Source organism: Triturus cristatus, chromosome 10 (genome assembly GCF_964204655.1).
Source record: "Triturus cristatus chromosome 10, aTriCri1.1, whole genome shotgun sequence".
Classification (NCBI taxonomy): Eukaryota; Metazoa; Chordata; class Amphibia; order Caudata; family Salamandridae; genus Triturus; species Triturus cristatus.
Window position 1 is genome coordinate 1,037,548,425 of NC_140593.1, and position 26,058 is coordinate 1,037,574,482.

General features: G+C 48.3%; 1 protein-coding gene across 1 annotated transcript in view; it reads left to right on the forward strand.

The window, feature by feature from the left end:
• MOSMO (modulator of smoothened) overlaps positions 1 to 11,885 on the forward strand; it is a 97,531-nt gene extending 85,646 nt beyond the window's left edge. The window contains exon 3 of the mRNA XM_085629117.1: positions 10,444 to 11,885. Within this exon, the coding sequence (XP_085485243.1) occupies positions 10,444 to 10,628 (185 nt within the window). The 3' untranslated portion in view covers positions 10,629 to 11,885. The remainder of the gene's footprint in view (positions 1 to 10,443) is intronic.
• The last annotated feature ends 14,173 nt before the right edge of the window (positions 11,886 to 26,058 follow it).

A 26,058-nucleotide genomic window follows, 5' to 3' on the forward strand; every position in this document is an offset into this window, starting at 1 on the left:
ATTCAGGAGGGTGTTGGCGCCATCAGGGGTAGTCGATATTGGCGGAGACGAGGGAGGGTGGCACCCGGTTGAATACGAACAGTGTGAGGTGGTATATCAAGTAGTCCTACATCAGTATCAGAAGAGGCCCACAGGATCGATGGCAAATCCCGTAAAACAGGAGGGAGGGGCCCAGACAGGTACATGCAGGAAGTGGAAATTGGTCAAATAGTGAGGGACACCCCTGACGGACTGCAGGAAATGGTGGCATACAAAGCCTTCAGTATATCTAGGCCCAACAGATTCTCACTACAACCGGACGTTAGAACAAGGGGGGCATCAACATGAGCTGGGTCAACATCCAGGGGGAGGGGTTGTGAAACAGGGCTGGTGACGGGGATCCCTGAGAAACCTATGGAGAAATTTATTGCGCCAGAAAGGGGTGCCTCTGGTATTGATGCGTGAGCAACAGAGGATCTAGTGGCTCCTGTATCCAAAAGGAATGTCTTGTCTTCCCCTGAAACAGACATATGGACCCTTCTGATCTACAGGAATTTGCACACTCCTTTTGCCCCTTCCCTGGCTGTCCTATGCTTGATAAAACACAGTCTCATCTATTTCTTCATAATCATCATTGAAATACGTTCTCGTGGCCTCATAACGATTGTCAAATTTGTTCGAAGGACCCGGGCGAGCCGCAGGGCCGTTCCGGGGCCTCCTATTATCTTATTCTCTTACTCGTAACGGGGCTGTCTTTGTGGTCCCGGTCTTCCTCCCTCGCTCGGGGCTTAGTTTTACCAGATTGAATATTTTGAGCTAGGACAGGACAATCGCTCACCCAATGACCGAAGGCTTTACAATAGGCACATTGATCGCTCTCGAGAGGGCCAGATGGGCTAGAGAACTTTGGCTGGGCAGCCCGAAGGGGGCGTTGGGGCAGTCGCTGGAAGTTACCGGGGGGCGGCTGGTGTCCCTACATATTAGATCCTTTAGGAGGGTAAGCCTGTTGCAAAAGGGCCTTAGTCTTGATCTTTATTTTTCCAAACCTCCTTCTCCTCATTTTCATGATACTGAGCCATAGCCAATATTCCCGTCATAGTCTGGGCTGACCACGTACTTTCAACCTTTTTAAGTCTAGTAGAGAGGTCAGGAAGTAAATTACTAACAAATTTGTCAAGACCTGACCAGACCCTTGATCTAATCCACTATGTCCTTTGTATTCAACTTCAAAACTGGTAAAGAAATCAGCAACACTAATCTTTACGCTGTTTACAGGCATTAATCCTATCCCAATTTACAACAGTTTCTGGCAGAAACATTTTCATGAGTCAACAGTCTTTCCGGCAAGGCCGTTATGGCTGCATCAGGTTTCATTCCACCCTGTCGATCGTCCTGCATTCGCTGAAAGGCAGTCCATGTCCCTCCCAGTGCAGCATCATGATCTTTATTGCGGATCTTATCCCATATATCGGGGGCACCACCGAGCCAAAAAGCAAATCAATGTCATCAAGTGTTAAGACACCTGTTTTTACAATCTGACCCAATTCTTGATCATAAAGGGCTGGATTCTTACGGGGGTCAAGCAACTGCGTTTTCAGTTAGAGTACCTCTAACCTCTTCCATGGAACATGGACCCACAGTCTGCGCCAATGTGCTGCAACTGCCAGATTGTTATTGTCTGCCGCGACTGCGTCGACAAAAACCGGAGCGGCCTCCCGCTTTGGCATAGCTTTCCCTCTAGGAGGGTCAGGTATAGCAGTAGCATCCCTATAAGTAATCATAGTGACAAGGGCATTCTACATATGGGCACCTTGAATGTGACCCTGTGTGATCTGCCGTCGGAGTTCAATCAGACCTGTGGGTATATCAAGAGGCAGTGCCTCAAACCTTCGCATAATTAGAGTACACCACATATATATAGCCATGTCTGTCTGTTGCATAGTAGTCCATTGCCCGAAGGTGGAATATATGACTTCTACGGAATAAATAGACCCATTATTTATCCAACATTCGCACTGTTGACTCTGGACGTCCTGTTCACTGAGGCCAGAAAGACTATGGGACCGTAAGGATTCTCTGCTAGGGGTACCGAAAAGGAGGGTCAGTGGCTGAATTTGTGTTTGAAGGAGGTTCTGAATCGTAGATGCCCAACCGGACAATGGCCGGGTGGGGGTGTCTGCAAGGGTCGAGCAGGGATTGTGAGGAGTTAGAGAAGGGGGTTGTAAGGTAATCTGGTGCAGACTGATAGTATTTATATCTAGAGATGAGGTTGCTGGAACCGGAGTAAGGGAAGGGGGGAGCGCCTGGGATGCCTGGAATTGAGGCGCAGGTGATGTACTGGGGACCTCCACATGGGGCGTAGATTGAACAGAAGTGGCGGGTGACAGATGACTGGGGGTGTGGTGGATTCGGGGGACCAGGGCATAAGACAGGGTATATAGGGGCATAAGCAGGGGGCGGGCCTTCTAAGATTGAGTCCAGCAAGGAGTCCCCCCTCCTCTGATCTACCATGATCCCGATCCTTCTTAGTCTGAGCCGGATAACACCCTTGTGTTCTTGCTCGGTGTTCCCTATCTAGTGCTTCTATTGACTTATCAACCTGTTCCTGATGATGTAATTTCGCATGGTCAGCCATTGTCATTCTTTCCTTCTTTCTATCCTGAGCTTTCTGTTTCTTGGCTTTCTGATCTATTTCCTTTCTCCGCAACCGAATAGATTCAAACATGGCGGGTCGGGAGCCTTTTCTGAATAGGTGTTCTTCTAAACTGGTAAGGACTCGAGAATCAAAGGAGCCGAATCGTGGCCACCGCAATTCTGAGTCACCCTTGGCAGTATACTTTGCCCATAACGAAGAGAACATAATGGCGTAGGGTCCATATTTCACATACATTTCATAACAAGGAGTTCCTTCTGGAGGGAGTGAGCTGGCTGCCTCCAGGAGGGAGTCCTCTATACACATACAACACAATTTCCTGAACTTACTACCGGCTGGCATTTTCAGACAGACCACAGCAGGTTTAAAGATAAACACTCACCTCGCTGTCTGGGCTTTTGCAAAAGTCAATAGGCATACAGAAAAATGGTGGGTGATCAGCCCACCCTTACCTGACGGACGTAGTTCCGTTCTGCAGATGCAGGACGGGTCTAGTTCCAGACAGAATTCACTTTCCGGGGGACCCCAGTGGGGACGCGGTCAAGTGGCCCAGACCGGGTGGGGAAGACTCTCGAGCAAGGCCTTCAGGCTACCGGATTTCCAAGAATCCCTCAGGTAGGGTACCCCTGTCGGACTCCCTTCACGTGTCTCCTCACGACCATCGGGCCTGACCTGCGTTCCCGTGAGGTCCCTGTTCGGGTGCCATTTGTAGAACCGAAAATACCCACTTACTTGGTCTCGGCGGTGGGGGGACCGCCCAAATCTGCCATACCCTTCCTTATGTAGTAAAAAGGAGACACCGGAACCTTCGTCTGCAGGAGGAACAGGATTTATTGGTATAGCCCAGGCTATGGAACAGTGTCCCAAGCTCGTCGGAGACGAGACGGAGGAGGCCGCTGCTTTACTCCGCAGCTTACAGGCCTTATATACATATTTCCCCACCCTAAGGAACCAGTTCGGATGGGGCTGTAGTTACGCCATTCTTCGTTCAGGCAGGACTGGTGCTGCAACAGATGGTGCAATAGATTAGGACAGATCTTGCCAAACAGGAGATGTACGTGAAAAACAGACGGATCTTGCAAAACAGGATACATATAAAAGAACAAGTTCTGGCGACATGACCAAGTCTTTGTTCGCCTTTTAGGAATCGGTTTAGCTGCAATGCGCGGGGAAGGCAACGTGTATGTGACAAATGAAGACATCAGCAGAAAATCGAGCCAGGCTCTTTTGTCACGAGATGGCAACTCAAACATGGAGTCATGAAGAACAAATGGACGCCTGAGAAGGACAAATTTCTTCATAATGAACACCTTTTAAATATTGTCCTTTGTGCCTCTCAAAATATCCACAGACTGTTCTCAGTCAGGTCTGTAACCTTTGCTTTTCACCTTAACATTGCGAGCTTGCGTGCAACGCTTGCCGTTCTTTCAAATTGAAGTAGAACCTCCATGGCCGTCTGGCCCGATGGTTAGATATGCCGATGAGTCGCCATGACAAACCAGTAGACCTTTTCAGCACAAGATGCTGGAGTACATGACACTGCAGCATCTGCAGCTGATTAGAAAGTTGTGTCGCAGTGAGTGCAGACTTTCTCTCATTGTTAAAGTTTGCAGGCCTCCAACACAGTCTGCTCAGCCATCCTGGATTACGAGAGGCAGCCCATCAGTCCACGATTGCCCTCGGGCCACTGTCAGAATGGACCGACAACTTCAGTCACTACGCCCAGCTCCGAAGAAACATCCCAAGTCAGCTGGCTCAGCACAGTCTGTGACCTGCTAGACTATGACCAAATCATCCAAGCTGAAACTACTGTCACAAAAGGCAGTGCCGGTACAGACCCCCCTCCCCCCTCCCCCCCCCCCCTGCCCTTCCTGAAAATCCGCAGCGAATCCGGGGCAGCAGTCTGCCATGAAGTCGTGACCCCCCCCCCCCCCCCCCCCACCCCCCATTCAAATCGCCGCACAGGTGACCCATTTCAGCAAACAGTGCAGGCTCGGGTAATTAGTCCCTGAGTTGACACAAAATAGGTGTCCCCATCAGATCCTGTGTAATTTAGGGCAAGCTTCCTCCAGACTCTTACAGTTCATACAGTGTGAAAAGGGCCATCTCCCAAACAACTGGAGAATGAGCCCCCCCCATACACACACCGCCCCAGAAGCAAAGGAGAAAAGAAAAGCCGCGCAGTCAAACTGCTGCCGCCTTGCCAATGTTGTGGGACTCTTGAGCCGATATGACATCCAACTTTGAAGAACTTCTTAATTATCTCCCTGAGGAACACCGGAAAATAGGGCATGAATTGGTTTCAGAGGGGAAAATTCATTTCCAGTACCACAATACATTGTGCCCTTGATGCAGCAGACACTGCTGCTCAAGGTGGTAATTCCATCCTCCTACTTAGCATGGCTTCATATTTCAGAACTTGTTATCCCTCCCTTTTGACAGCCAGCATCTTTTCGGACCCCTGGTTGGACAGATCAGTGTAAAAGGACACAAACAGCTAAAGCCATGTGCGCCCTGTAGATGTTATGTTATGTTAATTTATTTCTTCTATAGCGCTCGGCTACTCCGAGGAGCATCCCGGCGCTTTGATGAAGAATATCGGCAGGCAAAACAAGACATAACTAAAAAAGCAGACAGAAGAGAAGGATCAAGTTTATTTAGTAAAATGTTTATTTAGTAAAAAGCCACGTTTTAAGCTCTTTTCTAAAAGCAAGGAGACTGGGAGCCTGTCTGAGAGAAAGTGGTAGTTCATTCCACTCCTTCAGGGCTAGGTAGCGGAAAGCTCGACCTCCCATCCTTGCACGCCTGATAACCGGGACTGTCCTTTTGGATAGACAAGATGATCTCAAAGACCTGCTGGGTACATATCGGGAGAGACGTTTCCTTATGTACTTAGGGCCAGATCCTTGTAAAGCTTTGAAGGCAAAAGTCAGGCACTTAAAAAGAATTCTTTTAGCGATCGGTAGCCAGTGTAAAGAATTCTGTAAAGCCGTGGCACCTGCTCTTCTTGGGAGCCCGTAAATAGCACGGGCTGCCGAGTTCTGGACCACTTGCAAACGGGTCAAAAGATATTTTGGTAGACCCAAGAAAAGGGCGTTTGCGTAGTCCAGTCGAGATCCGATCAAGGACTGAACAATAATCTTCCTATGCTGGAAAGACACTAGAGGAAGAAACTTCCTCAGCATCCGTAAAATGCCAAAGCATTCTCTGAGATGCCTAGCTTTCGAAGTTCATTTCAATGTGCACCCTACCGTGGTGGCTCAAAACAAACAACTGAAACCACCACGGCCTACACCCGTCCACAGAGTAAGAGAAAAAGGTTCCTCTCCAGAGGCAGCCTCTGCCACAACCACCAAGCCATGACTTACCCCTGCTGCCCCTGATCACACAGCACCTGTTGGGGGCATCCACAAGGGTTCTTGCCCACTTGGCGGACCATCCCCTCCGATTAGTGGGTATTAGTTATCATCGGAATGGTTGCTGCCTTGAGCTAGCTTCTACACCACCTACTGTACCACCCCGCAGTCACAAACTCTCCTCCGACTCTATAAAACTGAACAAAGAAGAGGTACAATTACTACTTCTCAAAGGCACCATTGAACCAGTGCCTCCTTGTACTCTATTTCTTTAGGGGTCTGAGGTCCAGAATGGGTGTGACCGACCCATCTTTTTTAGGAATTGAGAAATAAATTCTCGCAGAACATTTTCATATGGTCACCCTTCAGGATATCATACCTCATCTACAATCGGGCGATTTCATGACCGCTCTCGACCTAAAGGACCCCTATTGTCACATACCAGTACACCCAGCGCATTGGTACTACCTCAGGTTTCTGGTCAGCAAAAACCATTATCAGTTGAAGGTACTCCCTGTAGGGTCACTACAGCTCCCTGTGTTCGCAAAGTGTCTATCAGTAGTAGACGCACACCTGCGTCGGCAGGGCATTCACGTCTTTCCTTATCTGGGCGACTGACTCATCAGGAGTGTGCCACTCATCAACTGTGCCGCAAAGTCACTCAAAACACCATATACCTCCTACAGTAGTTTGGCTTTACCTTTATTGTCGCATAATTCCACCTTCAACCACAACAAGTCCAGCCCTGCTTTGGAGCAATCCTAAATTCGGAACTCTGGTTGGCGTACCCCAACCCTGCACAAATACCTTCTTTTCAGACACTCCTTTAGCTCTTTCAACTAGACAGCCAAGTCACAACCAGGCCTGTCACATGCCTTCTAGGCATGATGTCACTCTATTGCAATAGTACCTCATGCAAGACTACTCGTGTGTCTGTTACAGGAATGCTTAATGCAACAATGGTCCCCAGCATAGGGTCATTTGGGAAAATCTTGTGTCGGTCAGCTACTGCAATTGTCACTTTTCCGAATGATGGCACAACAAAAAACATGTTGCAGTTGTGTCTTCACAACAGACTCCTCCCTTGAAACACCAGGGCTGACACATCAGTTACATAGAACTCCTAGCTATTCACCTTGCACTGAAGGCTTTCCTTTCCCATCTCAAAGGCAAAGTCATTCTGGTCTGTACAGGCAGTACCACAGCCACATTTTATATCCAGAAACAGAGGAGGCTCGTTCGCCACATCATTCACAGCCAGCACAGACCATCTGGCGCATGGCTCTCTTAACACAAAATCCACCTATTAGCAGAATACCAACTGGGAGTAGACCACTACTATGCCGACCTCCTCAACAGGATGCAGCAACAAGTCCACGAATGGGAAGTCCACCCTAAAGTCTTTCAGCGATAGTTTCCCTCAGATAGATCTGTTCGCAGCTGCAGAAGACTCTAAATGCCCAAACTACTCTTCCAGCTTTCCACAACTACAATCCAAAGGCAATGCACTATTCATGAACTGATCTGGAATGTTTGCGTAAGCTTTTCCACCTCTGCTTCTATTTGTGGCATACGTCCCTCGCCCTCATTCTAATTGCCCCTCCCTGGGCCTGCTACCATTGTTCACAACACTACTGGAATGCTCACTGCTTCCGCCCGCTGGAACTGGAGTGTTTGCTCTGGCTTGGCGGGAGCTGTCGCAACTCCTGCCAAACAAAGGCAAACCGCTATGTTCCAGAGGTGGGCACCCGAGACCTAGCAGGAGCCATCACTGGGGGTAGCGGTCCCCAGGGCCATTATTGTAGGGTGACCAGAATTTTAAAGCCCTAAGCCGTGACATTTCACAAAAATAGGACTACAATTTTACTTCTAGCGAGCACACCGAATGACAGCGCTCCTTAGCAGAGAATTACAGAACAGGCAGTTAGAACATACATAAAATGCTATTTTTAAACCCAGTAGCTTGCCTGTTAATTGAATTGGTTTCTTGAAACAACTCCTAACTATCTCTGCTTTGTAAAACCTAAAAAAGCACATCCTGCCGTTTTCAGCCAACCCTCTCTAAAAAAACTTTAAAAACGGGATTTTGGGGGGGAGGGGGGCCGTGGCCCTCTATATTTTATTTATAGCCCCGGGGAAGTGGTGGTCTGGGGGAGGTCCCCTTGCCCCCCTACTTCAAATTTTAACAGTAACCCCGGGGAGGTGGTGGTCCCTGGGGCATAAAAATGCACATAGAGGGGGGCCACTTGTGCCCACCCTAAATTTAATAAATGAGGCATGCCCCCTGGACGTGGCCCACCCGGGGGCTTAATTAAAAACAAGCTTGGCATAGCCAATAGGTCTCGCCTTTGGGACCTTATCATGGTTTAGCCATGCAACAGTTAATGTTGTTGCACCAAGGATATTGTGCTGGATAACTAAACACTTATAAGGTCCCAAAGGTGAGACCTATTGGCTATGCCAATGCTTGTTGCCCTGAGAAGCTGCCACCCCTTTGCAGCACATTCTCCTGTGAGGTGCAAATTGGGACAGTGAATCCCTTAACTGTGCGTTTCTTTTGCATCAGCGAAGCACACTGATGCCTCCAGGGCGATTTAAAATAGACAATGCGCAAATAGGTATTGCATGATCTGACCTCCTCCAAGTGTAGGAAAGAAGGGTTAATGGACAGTTTCACTAACCAGTATTACCCCCTGTTGCGCGAGGTGGTTGGGAGTTTTGGGAAACGCCACTAATTATATTCCTACAGTGGTGGGAAATGGCAAGAGAGCATGGCACAGTGCCATCGTGCTGCTGTGAACCTCGCTCGGGAAACCGTGGCTGTAAGACTTTAGAGTCGCGATGGACCAGGGGTGAAGGTATGGGCTCTTATTCTGAAGGCGTAATGGGCTGATACCCAGTTAAATCTATAAATCTATAGGAATGGTAGGCTTTTCCGGCTCTAGCCTCACAGGCGCGCGCCCAGTGAGCAAGTGCGCTGCCATCCATAAGTTTACACCAGAAGGTTACAACGCTACGGGCATTAATGGGAGAGAAGTGCACGAAGGTTACTGTTTTTGTGTGGCATGAGGTCAGAACTAATGACGGCTGACCGCACTGCAGCCGGTTCACCGGTGTCTACAGATACAATACAGTCACTGGCTTCACCAACAAGGATCGCTTAGGAGCCACCCTCTGCTGCTGGATGCGGAGGAAGGTGGGTGCAGTGGGCTCCATATTGACCTGAGTGGTTGGTTTGGAAGGGGACCGACAGTCATATCTATGTGTGCGTGTGTTTAATGCCCCCACCCCTTTCTCTTGGCTTCATGTGGCTGGACAGTTAGACGGGCCGACTTGGAAACTAGGGAACCGGGTTTGAGCTCGGCGGGCGCTCAAACATCCTGTTATCCTGGGTAAATTACTGGTGTTCATGCGAACCTTAACCTGACACCCGCGGTTTTTAGTTCGCGCCAGATACAACTTTAAACAAGCATTGGCCGCGCAGCCGTAAAAGAAATGGCAGCGCGGCCGTGAAAGCAAAAGTGATCGCAGTAAGCACGCGAGTGGTGTGCACGCAGCAGTGATCGCGCTGGAAGGGAGGCAGATGGCGGCTGTGCGTGTGCACACTCCCGTGAACGCAAGCGCTAGGCCAGCCAAAGCGTGGGGTAGCACTTTGAAAACCCACCTAATAAATGTCTTGGAGCGCATGCGCTGGCTCAGGCGAGACCTAACCAGCGTGGGAGACCTCGCTTGTGGCGACCGTCAGTAGGTAATTAAAGTAAGTGTGAGTTTTGGGGTGTGCGTGTCTTGAGGTGTGTGTGGCTGTGTGTGTGTGCGCTTGCGTGTGTGCTTGCCTGCCATGTGGTTTCTTTCCCATCTGGAGTGTTAGTGGGAATTTGCAGCCTCTGTAAATTGCAGATTTTAGATGCAGAATACTATTGCTGGAGTTAAACTATTTTTCCAAACAGCACTTGCAATGTGTGGCCATAATCTAGCCAGGTGTAGATTTTGCTTCCCAAATGGCCTGTCAGTGACACACATCGCTGTCGTCTGTATACCTGGGAGTGTAGTGGAGGAGTGTTAATTTATTTCTCTGTAAACTAAAAGGTATTTTACCCGTTCAATAAATGGCGAATTTATAGACCTTTGTGCTCCTCATTTACTGTCTTACCCCTCTGTTCTTCTTGCTTTTACCAGAAGTTTTGGCAGAGCCCACGAGCTAGTTAGTTTTAGTGTATGTGCAAAGTACAGCAAGTCATTATTTCACACATGCATATATTCCTAAAAGAATAGGATTGGGTGCAACCAGTCCTTTCTGCTTGTATGTTGAACTTTGGCGGAATTAAGGCTTGGAGTAAAACTGCTAGAATATTTCATTTTTTCTTAATTGTTGTATGCTCATACACGTTCAATAATTGTCTGTTACTAATGTGCTGTTTTTTCCTCTTCTTTTTTTTTTTTTCTTTTTCTCTTCAGTGATCCTGTTCTGTATGGCCGCCCTGATATTTCCGATAGGATTTTACATCAATGAAGTTGGCGGGCAACCATATAAATTGCCTCACAACACAGTAGTTGGCTCATCATACGTACTGTTTGTCTTATCCATTTTCTTTACTATAGTTGGACTACTATTTGCTGGCAAAGTTTGTTTACCTGGCTGATGAATGTCTGAACTGCGTGACATTTTTTTTATATAATTTTCTGGCTTTTTCTGGAGGAAAGCAAGACCTCAAAGCATCCTGCATTCTCCAAAGGATGCTCGAGATGGGACTACTGAACTGTCGCTGAGGAGGAGCGCTTTGAATGGTTTTTACTATGCACTTTGGATACAAAAAGGAGAGCCTTTTTCACTACCAAATACAGACAACATTGACTTATCTCCTGCGCATATTAATGCAGTCAGGTCTGCACTGTGAGGAGCTTGTGACGACGAATGCTTTACACTGAGCAGCCTAAATGTCCCTTCAGTATTGCACCTACTCCTGTTTATAACTTCTAACCATTAATTTGAAAAGTTCAGGCGTTTCTGGACTTGGGTAGCCGAGGGTTGCAAAGCAAGTCCAAGTGGGGCTGGCCTCACTGAAATAAGAGTTGTGTATTTTGTGACTTCAAGAATTGAATGCCATTTGCTACCAAAACTGATGGACCTTGCATTTACTGCATAAATAAGCCTATAGATCAAAACCTGTAATGTAAAATAACACTACGCTTGTTTTTCCTTTCTGTTCCGCTGTAGGAACCTCCCCATTCTAGACCATTCATGGTTGGGTGGGGCCAGGGTTGGGGGTGGGCGTAGGTGTAGTGGGAGCATCTGGGAGTGAGGTGGGTGGGTGGGGGGTCGAGGCGGTTCGTTATATTTATATAAATCTATATTTTTTGCTGATGCAGTATACAGTGTATATACAAATGGTTCCTGGAAGAGAACTTCTAATGCTTTGCCAGCAAAAACACTGTGGTGTGCAAAACTAGAACTCAATAGAAAAAGCCATTACTCTGAAGGCCGCGTAGTAAAGGGAGTCTTCAGTATACCTCATTCTTTGTAGCAGCCCTTGATTTTAACAGGTTTTGTAAAAGGTACAAATAATCCCATGCCTTTATAGGTGCAATTTAATTTTAAATTAAGCTAAAATTCTTTGTATGATAATTTATTTGTATATGAGGGTAAAAGGCAAGGTCATATCATTTAATGTTCGATTCTTGATTTTGAGAAACTGATACTATTTAAATTATTAGCTATTGTACAGCAATTCTTTTCTACTAGGTTTGTCTGTTACATTAACAAGCAATGCATCTCCACATGTTCAACTGTAAGCAGAGTTGTGTAACAAGGAACAAATTTCACTAGTGACGATAAAATGCATTATTAAGGTGCAATGAACTTGATTCTGTAATAAAGTATTACACGTTGGACTAATTTATTCACAATTGTCTGTGAAGCTTGTGAAATTATACACGTTTTGCTTTCTGGTCCATAAGGAACGCCTTAGTGGGCATTGCTGGTTCCTTTTTGAGTTGAAGCCCACTAAACAGCACATCCTTCTGGTTTGATAGACATCTTTGGGACATTCAGAAAGCTTCCCTGGGAATGCTTTCTGCATATTGCTTACCATTTGGCTCTGTGGTTTGTAACTCACATTTCATTGTTTTCAATTTCCTGGCTATATTTGTTTTGGGCTGTCCAGCTTGAGTTTGTCTCTTCACTTGCCCAAACCATGTTTACTATATTCTTCCGAGATCTCACTTTCTGTAAACGAGCCTTTAAATATTTTCACATTTGCTGTGCATTTCAGCAGAAAGGCCAAATGTCAGGCTCCGTCTCTCCAGGGAGATGTTTACTTTTCTTTCTTTGACTTCAAAGTGAGAGCATTTACACAAAAGCAAGAGGAATGCAGATTACTCTCCCCATGGAGTCCACTCGTGCCCCTCCTATGCTCCAGTTTACGAGGATGTATCATAACTCTTAAAACAGGCATGCAGGGAGGAGGTGCAAATATTCATGTCGGTTCTTCTGTCAAAGCACTGTTGGCATTTGCTTAACCCCTTGAGTGCCCATGACGAGCTGGACTCGTCATGGGCCACGGTTGCGCTGTGCCCATGACGAGTCCAGCTCGTCATAGACCCCGCCCGCTAATGCAACGGCCGGCACAGGGCGGGGAAAGGGGCGGGCACTCAAGGGGTTAATGTGTCCCTCTAGGTAATGTTTAATCTTTGTTTACAGTCAGCAAATTGAAGTGCCAAACCGTTTTATTAATAGCACACATTGGCAAGCCAAAAGGTGTAGCCTGCTGCACAACGGCAATTAATGAGCAATAATGGCCTCCGTATGTGCAGCACATGCAGTAGCATTGTGCCATGAAAACGTAGACAACACAGCTTACTACTTTCCTGAAAACTACAAACAGGAGCCTGGAAACCCACTACATTTACACTACAACCTTAAACATCCTGCCTATGTCAAAATATACTCTTTATACTGTTTGGTGGATGTGTTTGTTGTCAACAGTGAAATAGGTGGACATGTTCCACTGAAACAGCGGCCTACCACTGGGGCTGGCTTTAGGACTGCTGGCTTCCAGTGCAACACTCTATGCCACTTCACTCTATGCCTCTCTAATCTACCCTGCACCACTCCATATCACTCTACTCTGAAACAATCTACTCTACATAACTTCCCTCTACACTGCCCTCTATGCTGCCACCTCCCTCTACGCCAACTAATGTGCACCACTGCATTCTACATCACTATACTCTGTTCTGCAACAGAGTATAGTGCCACTGAATTCTGCGACGCTCTTCTTTGTGCCACTGAGCTCAACACCACTCTACACTGCGCCACTGCAAGCTACACCAATCTGATAGAGAAATCTTGCTGCAGATTCCTTACCGTTGAGCTTTCAGGCTTCAGGTTGGACCTGTAAGATTTTTGATAGCAGTACCCCTGTATGCCACTAGGTGGCATCGGTCGACTCCGTGTGACGTCAGGTTTGTCCTCGCTATGTCCTCGTCTATATAGTCACCACCTCTGGCGTGCTGAAGTTAGGGTTTTTTTTCCCCACCCCAGCCAGTGAAGATCCGTCAGAGCTATGCCCTGTCAACTTTTTGATAAACTTTTTTCTACTTTTTGTTGACACCTTTAGGTGTGCTAGGTATGTCTAGTAAGAAAGCCTCTGGGTTCAAGCCTTGCGGTGCCTGTCACCACAGCATTCAGTCACGGACCCCCATTTGGTGAGTCTCTAGTGCCTGGAGCGAGACCTCAATACAAAGTCGTGCTCGAACTGCTGGAACATGACGCCGAAGGCTTTGGGGGATCGGTCCCTAAAGCTGATCGTGGCCTGGCTTACGGCGCCACGGAGGTTGCCTCTCCTATCTTGGTCTCGGTCGAAAGGTCCGAGCACCGCTCCAGAGGGTTGAAGTCTTCTTCCTCTAAGTCATCCCTGTCATGTGAGAGACACCATAAGAAAAACATGAAGTTGAAGCGTGCTCTGACTTTGCCCCGTCCGTCGCACAACAAGACTGAGGGACCTCGGCGTTCAAGGCCTGGGTCGGCTCTGCTTTCCCTCCCTTCCTGGAGCTGGTAGCGTCCCCTCTCCAGTTAAAGGCGTTCTATGATGCCATGTGCGTCATATTTGGGTGGCCTGACCCTGCTTGTGCACCTTCGGGCTTCAGCTGAAGGAGGCCCCGTGGGTTCCACGCCTCTGGCCACAGCCTCCTACTGGACCAGTTTAGAGGTCCGAAGCGGTGCTGGTCATACCCCAGAAGCAACCTTCCCCCTGTGCCGTGTCAGACATCTAGGCCCTTCGGCCTCACCTGTGACGCATCCCTAATTGTCATTCTGGACGACACGGAGCCGGTCGGGCATCCACCTGTGCCGACTGAGCCATACTACTCCATACCGTTCCAGCTGCCCTATTCTGAAGGGTTAGAGATGGATGATGAGAATTGGGAGGGGCAGCAGGATCCCTTGGAAATTCCGCAACCTCAAGATCTAGACTGGTATGAAGAACTAGGTGATGCCAGCGACCTGGACACCTCTCCAGATTGTGGAGAACCTAACCTGGCTACAGAGGAGGGGGCTTTATTTGCACTGGTGGTGCGTATGGCTGTCGAGTTCTTGGACCTGCAGCTTCCTATGGTGGCAGGCAAGACTAAGGTCTTGACACCGGTCCTGCAGCCTGGTGTCTCCACCTCTGAACCCTTGCTTCCTTTCAACGAGGCCCTGACTGATGTTCTTCTGGTCACAGGGGCTCCTAACAGAACAATTGACCTCTGCCATTGCCTTGCTCCGGGCAATCCAGCTTTCCTCACCACCCGCCCCACAAAGCTTGGTGGTCCAAGCTTCCGCTTCCTATGATGCGTTCCTTCTTCACTTCCGGACAGGGAATCCAAAAGGCTGGAAAGCTTCAGGAAGATCTTTTCTTTTGCCAGCCTAGCACTGCGGTCTGTGAACACTGCATGTCTTTTGGGCCATTATTCCCATTCGATATGGAAAACCGTTACGCGGTGCTGCCAGAGTTTCCGAGGAGGACTGGGTTTTGCTCTTCTAAGCTATCTCAGACGGAAGAGATGCAGCTAAGTTCGCCATCTACTGTGGCTTGGACATGACAGACTTGCTAGGCAGAGCGATTTCCTCGAAGGAGGCCTATACGGCGCCATGCCTGGCTGACACAGTCTGCATTCCTAGGGGATGTCCAAGCTAATCACATGGACATGCCCTTTGATGGCTCCCGTCTCTTCGGAGAACAAGCTGAAGCAGCGCTTTATCGTTTTAAGGACTCGTGGGCTACGACCAAGTTCTTAGGCCTCACCATGTTATCCTGACCTGTGTCTGCTGTTCTCTTCTTTCGTGGCTATGGAATGGGCTTCCACCGCAAGTTCAGCAGCCTCTGCGGGCCGTGTACGTGGTTCGCCTCGACTCAAGGATAGTGTGGCCAGAAGTCAGGCCAAGCCACAATCTCCTCCTCCACCGCAAAACCTTCCTGGTCCGATTCCCTGAATTATGCACGTCCAGTTGGTGTCACCATCCACCCCTGGCGAGACATCACCTCAGACAAGTGGGTGTTGCAAATAGTCTAAAGAGGCTATTCCCTCCCCTTTGAGACTACCCCTCCAACTTATGATCGGCTGACGGAGGATCGCCATGCCCTCCTCTGTGAGGAAGTCGAAACTCTCTTGTCCAAGGGAGCTATAGTGAGGGTTCCCGGGACAGAAATAGGCTGTGGTTGTTAGTCCCACTATTTTCTGGTTCCAAAGGACAGAGAGCTTCATCCTATCCTCAAACTCCGAGTCCTAAACTACTTCCTCAAAGAGGAGAAGTTGAAGATGCTTCCCATTGCTCAGGTCCTGTCTGTCCTGGACCTGGTAGACTGGTTGGTAGTGTTTGACTTGAAGGACACCTTTTTCCATATCCCCGTCATGCCTGCACATTGTCCCTATCTGTGTTTTACGGTGGTCCATGAGGACTTTGTTTGACGTGCTCCCCTTTGACCATACCAGTGTCCCTTGGGTGTTTACAGTGGTGATGGCAGTGGTCGCAGCCCATCTGCGAAGATCAGGGGTTTCAGTCTTCCCCTATTTCGACGACTGGCTGTTGAAGGCAGGCTCGTCCAAGGCAGTAGTCGCTGCCCTCAAGACTACGGCAAACCTCCTGCACTTGCTGGAGTTCACTATCAATGTGCTGAAGTCGCATCTGACTCCCTCTCACATGCTCCCTTTCATCTGAGCACTTCTGGACACTTTGCTGTTTCGGGATTATCCGCCTGAGCGGCGAATCCAGGATATTCAACCGATGTTTAAGCCTCTATCCTGGAATTCATGGAGAATGACTCTGTTGCAGTTGGTGCCTCATGACATCCTGCTTTTGGACATGGCACATGCTTGTGGACCATGCCACATGGCACATGTGGGCTCTGCAGTGGGACCTGAAGTTCCAGTGGGTACAGCATCAGGGAAATCTCACCGGCCTCGTTCAGATATTGGAGGGCACTGCGAAGGACCTGCAGTGGTGGCTAACAAATCGAGATTGAGTCGGAGGGGATTGGGCGGCCATCGGGGAGAAGTGGAGATCAAAGGACTCTGGTCTCCGGTGGAAGACAAGCTCCATATCACTCTGTTGGAGCTTCATTTGATCCGATTGGCAATGAAAGCCTTTTTACAATCCATCAGGGCAAGGCTAGTTAAGGTGTTCACTGACAACACTACCGCCATGTGGTACTGCAACAAACAGGGCGGTGTGGGGTCATGGACCCTCTGTCAAGAGGCCCTGCATCTCTGAAATTGGCTGTAACGGGGCATTTCCCTGGTGGTTCAACATCTGGGAGGTTCTCTGAATGCCAGAGCAGACTAACTCGGGTGCCGGTGTCTTGTAGATGATGAATGGTGTCTCCGTCCGGATGTGGTACAAGGACTCTTTCAGCAGTAGGGACAGCCATGCTTAGATCTGTTTGCTTCCGAAGAGAACGCACAGTGCTGGCAGTTTTGCGCGTTGGAGTTTCCAAGGTGGCTCTTGCCCAGCAACGCTCTTCATCCCAAGTGGAGCTCAGGCCTCCTGGACGCCTTTCTGCCCATACCACTCCTTCCCAGAGTGCTCAAGAAGATCATGTGTGACGGGCCACAAGTCGTTTCTGTGGCCCCGGACTGGGCACGGAAAGTCTAGTATCCCGAGGGTCTGGCATTGAGCATCGATCCACTGATCAGGTTGCCCCTTCGGGAGGATCTTCTGTCTCAGTAGCAGGGGAGGGTCCACCACCCGAATCTCTCCACTCTGCCTCCTTGCATGGAGATTGAGTGGCGACAGTTGACAGATTTTTTTTAGGTCTCAGCTAGCATGGCTGCACACATGCGCAGCTCGCTTGGCGAGATTTAATGTTTTTGAGGACTTTCAGTGAAGGGCTTCAAGCCCCGCCCCTCTTTCCCATTGACTGGCGTCACCGTTTATGCTAAACGGTGGCCAGCCATTTGAAAAGAGCTTTTTATGTTGTGTACTTTTGGCTTTTTCAGACGTCCCACTTGGACGGGCTCGTCTGCTTTCCGTGCGTCGCAATGTGTTCAAAGCACATGGCCCCATAAAGACAAGAGATCCCCATTCTCCGGACGAAAGTGAAAGCGGACCGTGCTTGTTTCTATTGAAATGCTTTAGCTGACATGACCACGTTAGGGTGGTAGAAACTGTATGTAGCACTGAGTCTTTAGAAAATAAACAGGCAGGCTTTTATTTTAATCTGGAGTTGGAATTGATACTGGTGGATGTCTGTATAATATTATTATTATTATTATTATTATTATTATTATTATTATTATTATTATTATTATTATTATTAAATTTCTAAAGCGCTCAGCTACCCGTAGGTTTCCCGGCGCTAAAACCAAAAAGTGAGAGGGAAGAGTCAGAAGAGAACTGTTAGATGTCAAATAGCCAGGTTTTTATCTGTCCACGGAACCTGAGATAGTTACGTTCAGTTCGTATCTGAAGAGGGAGAGAATTCCAGAGTGAGGGAGCCAGCCAAGCAAATGAGCGGCCACCCATTCTGGCTTTCTTGATTCTAGGAACCGACAGTAGGTTTTGATTAGAAGATCGAAGATTACGAGAGGGAAGGTATGATTGTGCCAAGGGGTTGAGATAAGAGGGGGCTAAGCCGGAGTTTATTCTGTGGATGATGCAGAGGGCCTTGAATTTTGTCCGATTTTCAATTCGGAGCCAGTGCAAGGAACGAAGGGCATTGGAGGTAGGAGAAGTGTTAGGTAATTTGCAGAGAATTTGCGCAGCCATGTTTTGAACTGTCTGCAGCTTATGCGTCCCCTCTTTACTGGCTCCCAGAAGAAGGATGTTCCCGTAGTCCAGTCTTTAAGTAATAAGAGCCTGGATCACTGTCTTCTGAGTGTCCAAGGGAAGCATCCAAATGATTTTCCGCAACCACTTCATGATAGTGATGCAAGTGGATGATGTTTTAACCACATGGTTCTTCATAGACAGTTGATTATCGAAGGTGACGCCAAGGTTGCGAGCAGTTATAGATGAGGTGGGTAAAGGGCCCATTTGTGAAGGCCAATGCTGGGGTCCCCATAAGGTGGTGTTGGGACCGAACAGAAGAACCTCAGTTTTACCCCCATTTAGTTGTAGTTTGTTGTCCAACATCCAGACTGCGATGTTACTCAGACCTGTACGGAGGGAGGAGGATGAGGAATGAGAGTCAGAGGAAAGGGAATAGATTATCTGAGTATCATCGGCGTACGAGTAAATAGTGAGCCCAGCTTGCTCTGCAATAGCAGCCAAAGGTCTGACATACAAATTGAACAGCAAGGAGCTCAAGATGGAACCCTGCGGTACACCGTACGCCGATGTAAAGGTTTGAGAAGCAGAGGACGAGGAGAAAACTTGAAAGGTGCGGTCTGAAAGAAAGCTAATAAACCAGTTGAGAGCTGTGCCGATGATACCAGATGATCTGAGGGCATTGATAAGGATGGCATGGGAAACCGTATCAAATGCGGCACTCAGATTAAGTAAAATGAGTGCCACGGTTTCACCCTTATCAACTCGGCCCCTGATGTTTTCCGAGAACCCTAACCGGGTGGATTCAGTCGAGAAGCCACGTCTGAACCCAGATTGAGAAGGATGAAGTAGTCCACTAGCCTCAACATGTGTTGACAATTGAGAGTTGATGTGTTTTTCCATAATTTTGGAAAAAACTGTAAGAAGTGAGATTGGGCGAAAATTAGATGGGATACTAGGGTCTGCATTAGGCTTTTTTAGCAGGGGTACTATCATTGCATGTTTCCATGCAGCGAGTACTGAAGCTGTGTTAAGGGAGGTGTTAAGAAGATCCACAATCGGTGCAAGAGAAGAATGGTCTAGTTTGTTTAGAATGTGGGGAGGAAGGGGGTCCAGAGGAGAGCCGGACTTAATTTTGCGAATGATGTCAGAGAGAGTCGTGATGTCAAATGGCTCCCAAGTGTCGATCAGAGGAAAGGAAGGAGAACTGATGTCAAGATGAGTTCTGGAATCACAAGAGATCATGGGTACTAGGGGAGTGGAGGGAATATATAGACCTGAAGTAGAAGACAAGTCCTCTAGCTGTTCAGTGAGTAAAATAGGGGTGGATGGGTAAGACAGCGAAGGGGAAGGGGTAGATTTCTCAAAATTGGAATAGATGGTATCTATTTTGGCTACAAAGAATTCGGCCAATGAATTACACTGCGCAGCATCTAGGCTAGGTTGTTTGGGTTGACACAGAGCGCCCGACAAACTCTGAACTACCTTAAAGAGAGCTTTAGGGCGATTTTTTTTGCTTCAAGAATGGTCATATTAACATGCTCAACTTTAGCAATTTTACATGAAGAGTGGTATTTGCATAAAGCGGCTTTATAAATTTTTTTTGAACAAGGATCGTATTTTAAGCGCCATTTACGTTCAAGATTTTTGCAGATGGTTTTTTCTGCTTTTAAGGCAGCTGTAAACCAGGGTGCGGGCGGATGGTGAAGATTATATTTTTGCATACGTTTTGGGTAGGCAAGCATCTGCAGCCTTAGCTAGCCAAGCGTCAACAGCCTCAGCAGCTTCAGTACAATTATCTTCCCTGGAAGGTCTAGTGTTCTCAAGACAGAGATTGAATTCATTTATATCCAGTTTGTTCCAGTTTCTAGAAAGTCTGGATTCAGTTAATTTCAGGGGAATATTAGATTGGTGACCGATGGTAATAGTGAAAGTTACCAGGAAGTGGTCCGACCATAGGATCGGTAGTGGGGCCTCACAATCAATAGTTTCTAAATTGGAAAGAATGGGGTCCAAAAGATGTCCTGCAATATGCGTAGGGCCTGTGTTATGTAGGGTGATGTTTAATGCAGCCAAGTCCTGTAAAAAAATTCTACTAATGGAACAACAGGGGTCATTTAAGTGAAGGTTGAGGTCACCAAGAATTGAAAAATTGGTGGAGTTCTGGATGAAGGACGCTATATACTCAGGGAGGGAGGTGGCCCAAGAACTCGCTGGTCCGGGGGGACGATATATGAGCAGTCCGGAAAAGGTAAAGTTGGGAGACAGCAAAAGCTTGAAGAGGCCTACCTCACAGTTAGGCACTACAAGGTCTTCCCATTTTCAAGAATACCGTCGGTTATAGACTATAGCTATTCCTCCGCCATCTTTCAAGGCTCTGTTTTTGCCGACATAGGTGTAGTTGTCAGGGAGAGCCGCAGCAATATCTGGACCAGAATGATCTTTTAGCCATGTCTCCGTTAGGAATATAGCTGCAGGTTCCTCAGAGACAAGGAGGTCAAATAGTTCCCTCTTGTGTTTCACCAGGGATCTGCAGTTTAGGCTAATCAATGTCCGAGTTGAGAGAATAACTGTGGGAGTGGATGTGGCACATGTAGGAGGAAAGTCTGATAGTGCAGTGTTAGTTAGGGAGGGGAGGGACGTAAGGGAAAGATGACCAGCTGGACAAAAGGAAGGGGCATGGAAAGGATTCAATATGGTGCAATAAGCGCAAGGTGGTGACCTAAACTTAAACAGAGTTTCCCTAGAGTAAGTGTGTAACGTACCAGGGAGTGACGGACCACGGATCAAAGCCCCTAGTCCCGGCCCGTCGCAGACGGGCGCAGACGGGCTTGCCTTAGGTGCGCCTTCGGCACGCAAACGGTGCGCCCGCTGCGCTCGTCCGCTGCGCTTCCTGAAGTTACACATCTATATACGCCCGTGGGGGCGTGGCCTAAGAGTGGGCATGGCCGCAGCCTCGGCGTCGGTGAAGGCGGGAGGAATACCCAGGTAGGTCGTGTGGCAGCGCAAAATAGCAACAGAATAAAATTTGTTTAAAAACACAGACAAATGCAGTTAGTGCTTCTCCCGGCTATCCGCCTCAGGAGATTCGGTCTTCACGAAGCGCTAGCAATCAGCGCTTATGAAGCTAGGAGGGTGGGAGGGGGCGTGGCCTAAGAGTGGGCGTGGCCGCAGCCTCGGCGTCGGTGAAGGCGGGAGGAATACCCAGGTAGGTCGTGTGACAGCGCAAAATAGCAACAGAATAAAATTTGTTTCAAAACAGACAAATGCAGTTAGTGCTTCTCCCGTCCTGTGAAGTATCTTGGAAGCAAGTGGGTGGGTGAGATTAAAAGAGCTCCTGGGAGCGGCAGGTATGGGGAGGGGCTATGCTGGCATCCGGATCACAAGCTATTAAGGTGACTTTCCTGCCCTTTATAAACACTGCCCCATAGTTGCCCGTCACACACAAAGCTGAAGCGACTGACCGGTGGGCGATGAGCCTTGTACTGTTTGGTAACAGCAAGGAGGCACCAGAGGCCTCTGACAGGAAGTGCGTGTGGGATGCTACCATACAAAGATGTGCACAGCGTCCAGTGGAGGGACGACCTGAGGGCTCTTGTATGGTACAGTCAGGGGACGAGGCAGCGCCAGGCGGTGGAGGGAGGGAGGGGCGGGGGGGGGGGGGGCGCTCGATGAGATGAGTGGCCGGATAAGAAAAGGGATAGGCAGGGGTTGCGTGATGAATGGAGGGATGGGGAGAAGCAACCTGTGAAGGGGGTTAGGCGGGGTATGTGCGATAAAAGGGCGGAAAGGGAGGGGTCGTTCCACGGTGCAGGAGAGGAGGGTGAGATCGAGAGGAGCGGGTCGCGTGATGAAGTTTGGGGCAGAGTGGGGATGAGTGGTTGGACATGGTGGGGTGGGGAGAGGCGTTCTGATGAATCGGGAAGTGAGCGAGCAGTGAAAAGAGGGACAGTCTCAAGAGGGATTACATTTAGAGGGGCTTGGTGAATAGTGGGGTAGGAAGAGAAAGGCACGGATCTCCCACTGAGTGAAGAGACAGAGAGGCAGAGAACAGGCAGTGGTCGAAGAGGGCGGGAACGGCAGGGCACAGCGTGCCCCTGCTTCTTTAATGCTAAAGATTCCGTTCCCCTACTTTTTATTTTGAACATGAGTCCCTGGACGTAAGAAATATCCAAGGCCTGCAGAGAAGGCTCGGCATTTGTGGCTGTTCGGGGATGGACGGGGAGCAGAGAAGAAAAAGATCTCCATCTCTTTCTTCCTGCCCAGACGAGACAAGGAAGGTGTCAGCTTCTGCTCAGCCGCCGGCAGCTGCCACCCCCTCTCTTTCTAACTCTTATTCCCTCTCTGTTTGTCTAGCTCCTCCTCACTTACCGAAAACCGTGACTCAAGAAATGGTTCTCATCCTCTTTCTTCCTGTCGCTCATTTGTTCCCTTGTGAAATGGATGTAAAAAAGAAAAACACTTTTGCTGGAAATGCCGTTTTGACATTTTTCTATTCCAAAGTGAAGCCACGGAAATAAAAGGTTCAAAATATGAAAAGTCATAACTAAATAAAGCAGGACGGAGTGTTCTTAAAGTGGCCAGATCAGTTTTATTTAAATCCCAAAAACATTAGCGTCACTTTACTGAGTTTGCCAGTGAAGCGCTGTTTTCCCCCAGTTGGGAAGTGCGTCAAACCTGGAGGTACTGCAATACCTGGTTGATGGGTGGATTGGAAAACAACATGTGTACGGCGGCTTTGTGTTCACACATGTGACCTTTTTAAACCATACTGCTTACGTTTTATAAGCATATAAAAAGTGGACATTGAAATGGGTCCTTTCTGGGCCCTGCAGTTTTCAGGCAGAAGCACTCGCTGATTTCTGAATAGTGAGTGTAAAAGCGTTAAGTTCACCATGTTGTTCCTGCTTACATTTCACATGCTTTATTTAATCTTTCATTCCCTATGAGTGTTTGCTTTTTCCAGGATTTTGTTACTTTTTAGGTCTCGCCTGGCTATCGCGTAAGCGATCGCTCAGCGAGACTTATGTAGGGGCTTCCAAAAATGCTCCCAAAGGCTTCCCAGGCGGATCGGGTGGCGGTTACGCGCACAACCACGCGCATTCCATTTGCCACCAGCCACTTCCTGCGCGTGCGCCGCCTCACGCATTTAGAGAGATTTAGTAAGGGGCACAAGACCTTAGGAATGTGGTTTATGGCCAGTGCATGTGAGGCATTCAAGCGCGAATCTGGCATCGGACTTGAAAGCAGCAGACTGCTTTCGCCAGAACTTTCGTTATAACTCACACCCCATATGCTCGTTCCCTCCCACCCTTCCTTTGATGTCCGCTTTTCCTGTTGTTTACAAACCACGCCGCACACTGCTGCACGCCGCACACTGCTGCACGCCGCACACTGCTGCACGCCGCACACTGCTGCACGCCGCACACTACCGCACGCCCTGCTGCATTACACACTGCTGCATTACACACTGCTGCATTACACACTGCCGCGCGCGCGCCGCACTGCCGCGCGCCGCACACTGCCGCGCGCCGCACACTGCCGCGCACACTGTTGCATTACACACTGCTGCACGCCACACACTGCTGCGCACACTGTTGCATTACACACTGCTGCACGCCACACACTGCTGCGCACACTGTTGCATTACACACTGCTGCACGCCACACACTGCTGCACACTGCTGCATTACTCACTGCTGCATTACTCACTGCTGCATGCTGCACGACACTGCTGCACGCCGCTGCACGCCACAGTGCTGCGTGCCTCACACTGCTACACGAAACACTGCTGCACGCCGCACACTGCTGCACGCCGCACACTGCTGCACGCCGCACACTGCTGCACGCCGCACACTGCTGCGCACACTGCTGCATTACACACTGCTGCACACTGCTGTATTACTCACTGCTGCACGCCGCACACTGCTGCACGCCGCACACTGCTGCACGCCGCACACTGCTGCACGCCGCACACTGCTGCACGCCGCACACGGCTGCACGCACCACACGGCTGCACGCCGCACACTGCTGCACTCCGCACACTGCTTTTATGCGAGTTTATGCTACTGACATTGTAAATGACAATGCCTTTTATTTGTTTTAAAACCAAAACATAAAAAAGGCATTGTAATTTTACAATGCCAATAGCTCAAACTCTTATAATTGCGAGACCTATTGCATTGCAAACGCTTGTTCCTTTAGGGACCATATTGCTCTTGCCTATTGCGTAATTTGAATTGAGTCGCATCCAGTTGTTTATAGCAGGTCAAATTGGATTGTAGTTGAAGGCAGTGTGAATTTCTCTCAGTGGGGCAGTATGGTGTTTAGTGAGGGAGCGGATGTAGTACTGGGGGCAGAGCTGCCGAATTTAGAACTGGGGAGCCAGGTTCAGCCTTCATGAGCAGTCCCCCAGACCACTCTCCTGAGGGAGCACATTTCCATGCTAGACCTTAGAAGGCCCTGCAAATCCGGAAAAGCCCTGGTGTCTTAGCACCAGCAGGTGGACCCTAGCAGTGACCAGTGTGGGTTTACCTTGAAGGCTTGCCCACCACAATCCATACTGAAGTTCACCTCCAGTCTTGCAGGCAGGCCTACGAAGTAGCAGACCCTAGAGCAAAAGCAACAGTGACTGTCACTGAGGTCACAGGACCCCTGAGAAGAGCTCGCTCTAGGGCGGTGCGACCGGTGTGACCGCAACGGGTGCTGACTTTGAGTAGGGGCGTTGTATATTATGGTTTTAAAAGCACTTGCTGCCTCCTTCCTGGCCTACAGCATTTTTCGGCAATAATAAAAATGTCATAACTCCGGTGAATAAAAGTCTTCCTTGAGCGAGATCGGAGTTTTGTCTAGTGGAAGTTTTGACTCATGGAAAGATAGCGCAGAGGGTTTTTTTGTGTTTTTTTAATCAATTGATTTCAATTTCAGATTCAAAAAGAACACATACAGATGGTTATGCTGTAGCAATTGCTTACACATTAACAGTTCGTACACTCGGGTGGCAGGAGATGGCGACAATTAATTAGATGACAATTGTAGACAGACAAACACTTGATAGTAATCAATTAATGACATGAGCAATCAGACATCAGTGATAGTCAACAGGTATGCAGTGAGCGGGCCCCAAATATCACGAGGTTTGGCAGTACTAGGCAATTCCTCAGCATAGATAGCACAGAGGGTTAATGTGCCTGCTGCTAAGAACATGTACCATGCCCATCACAAAGTGCACATATTGTAAATAGGTCAGTGGGTTACTGCTTTTGTTATTAAGATCTTTTTGCTACTTGCAGTTTATAAGTTAAAATCCTAACAAAGAACAGTGAGATATTAACTTTCATCTTAGAGCTGCATACAAACTGCAAGGTATAAACTAGAGCTTTGTTTTTCCCCCCCCTAAGCCTTTGATTATCCTGATGTTGCAAAAAGTGTTCATTTGGATAGAAATCAATAAAGATTATTCAAGTGACCCCCCCCCCCCCCCCCACATCATGGTATTACGTTTTAAATTCTGAGTTTGTGTTTCTCCAAATCAATCACTATTAAACTATACTGCCTACTAATATGGTTGTCATGTGACTCCTACACCTTGTAGTCCTTTGTCTTATGTAACATTTCCCATACAGTGATTTACAAATGTAAAATTGATTGTCTCTGTGTATATTGCTGACAGAAAATCCATGGCTCGGCAACAAATGGCTTGTGCTTCCACTTTTAATCATATTTGGGACATTCTGTGACTAGAAACATATCCCACTTAGTGAATTTATTTTAATGTCAATAACTCATATTAATCGTCAAATAATCATGTGTATCCATTGATTGAAT